General features: G+C 45.1%; 1 protein-coding gene across 1 annotated transcript; it reads left to right on the top strand.

The window, feature by feature from the left end:
• Positions 1-225: 225 nt before the first annotated feature.
• LOC127796788 (60S ribosomal protein L12-like) lies at positions 226-1,120 on the top strand. The gene has a single exon (XM_052329175.1). It carries the CDS (start codon positions 365-367, stop codon positions 863-865), a length of 501 nt encoding a protein of 166 aa, XP_052185135.1. The 5' UTR covers positions 226-364; the 3' UTR covers positions 866-1,120.
• Positions 1,121-1,426: the final 306 nt, after the last annotated feature.

Raw genomic sequence — 1,426 nt, 5'->3', positions numbered from 1 at the left:
CAATGAAATAAATAACATATATTTCTCATTGGCTTTTAACTTATTTCCAACTCTATTTTATTTACTCATGGAAAAGACTTTTTCTCTGTTGTCGTCGCAGCTCTTTCCCAAATAAAGTGTGGGAGGCCATAATAAATTTACCCTAAAAATAATAACATACATGTATAGATTAAAAAAAGAGCAAAAATAAAATATAGGGGGAACGCGTAGTCGTAGAGCGAGTGAAGCCCTGGTGGAAAAACCCTAGATTTATAAAACCCATCGTTCCCTCGCCTGCGGCGCTCGTCCTCACTTCACAACCCCATCCCTACCCGAGTCTCCGGAGCCGCCGCCGCCGCCGCCGCCCGCCGCGACAACCACCACAATGCCGCCCAAGTTCGACCCTACCCAAGTCGTCGACGTCTACGTACGCGTCACTGGCGGCGAAGTGGGAGCGGCGAGCTCTCTCGCCCCCAAAATCGGACCGTTGGGTCTATCTCCAAAGAAAATCGGAGAAGACATCGCCAAAGAGACCGCGAAGGACTGGAAAGGACTCCGAGTCACTGTCAAGCTCACCGTCCAGAACCGCCAGGCCAAGGTCTCCGTCGTGCCCTCCGCCGCGGCGCTGGTCATCAAGGCCCTTAAGGAGCCCGAGCGCGACCGCAAGAAGACTAAGAACATCAAGCACACCGGCAACATTTCCCTCGATGACGTCATCGAGATTTCCAAGGTCATGCGCCCCAGGTCCATGGCCAAGGACTTGAAAGGCACCGTCAAGGAGATCCTCGGCACCTGCGTGTCCGTTGGATGCACCGTCGACGGTAAAGACCCCAAGGATTTGCAGCAGGAGATCACCGATGGTGATGTCGAGATTCCCGAAGATTAAATATATCGCAGTATTAGAGGTTAAATTTTGGTTATGCGTTTGTTTCATGCATTTGATTCGACGTTGAGTTGAATGAATATTTATCTTGGTTGTATGATGTTTTTTTTTTTAACGTCATGATGTCGATTTAGTGTAGGTATTTGGTTGTGCAAGTCTTGAACGGACCTTTTCTGGGCTATTATATGCTTGCTATAGATGATTGATATTTCTTTTCCGTTTCTAATAAGAATATTATGATCTGTGATAGTTAAGCTATGCCTCTTTTTGATTTGTCAATTTAATTTCAGGCTAGCTTTTCACTTTATATTTACTTAAGGAGTTCATGAATTGACTCTACTGTTCCTTGTTTGCTCCATTGCAGTACTTTGGTTACATGATAAGTAATTTGTCCCAATATTTTGTTTGCTCTGTTATATGATAACCATGGCCATGAGGTTTCAATGCAGTCTTAGCAATGAAAATGATGATGTGTTTTGAGTGAGTTCTTCCTAGGGTGTAATAGTTGCTCTAAACCGATGCTACTACGACTCTCTTTCGACATGTTTTGGAAGGTTTACATGG

This window comes from Diospyros lotus, chromosome 3, assembly GCF_014633365.1.
Source record: "Diospyros lotus cultivar Yz01 chromosome 3, ASM1463336v1, whole genome shotgun sequence".
In the NCBI taxonomy this organism is placed as follows: Eukaryota; Viridiplantae; Streptophyta; class Magnoliopsida; order Ericales; family Ebenaceae; genus Diospyros; species Diospyros lotus.
This window is presented reverse-complemented; position numbering and strand designations above follow the sequence as displayed.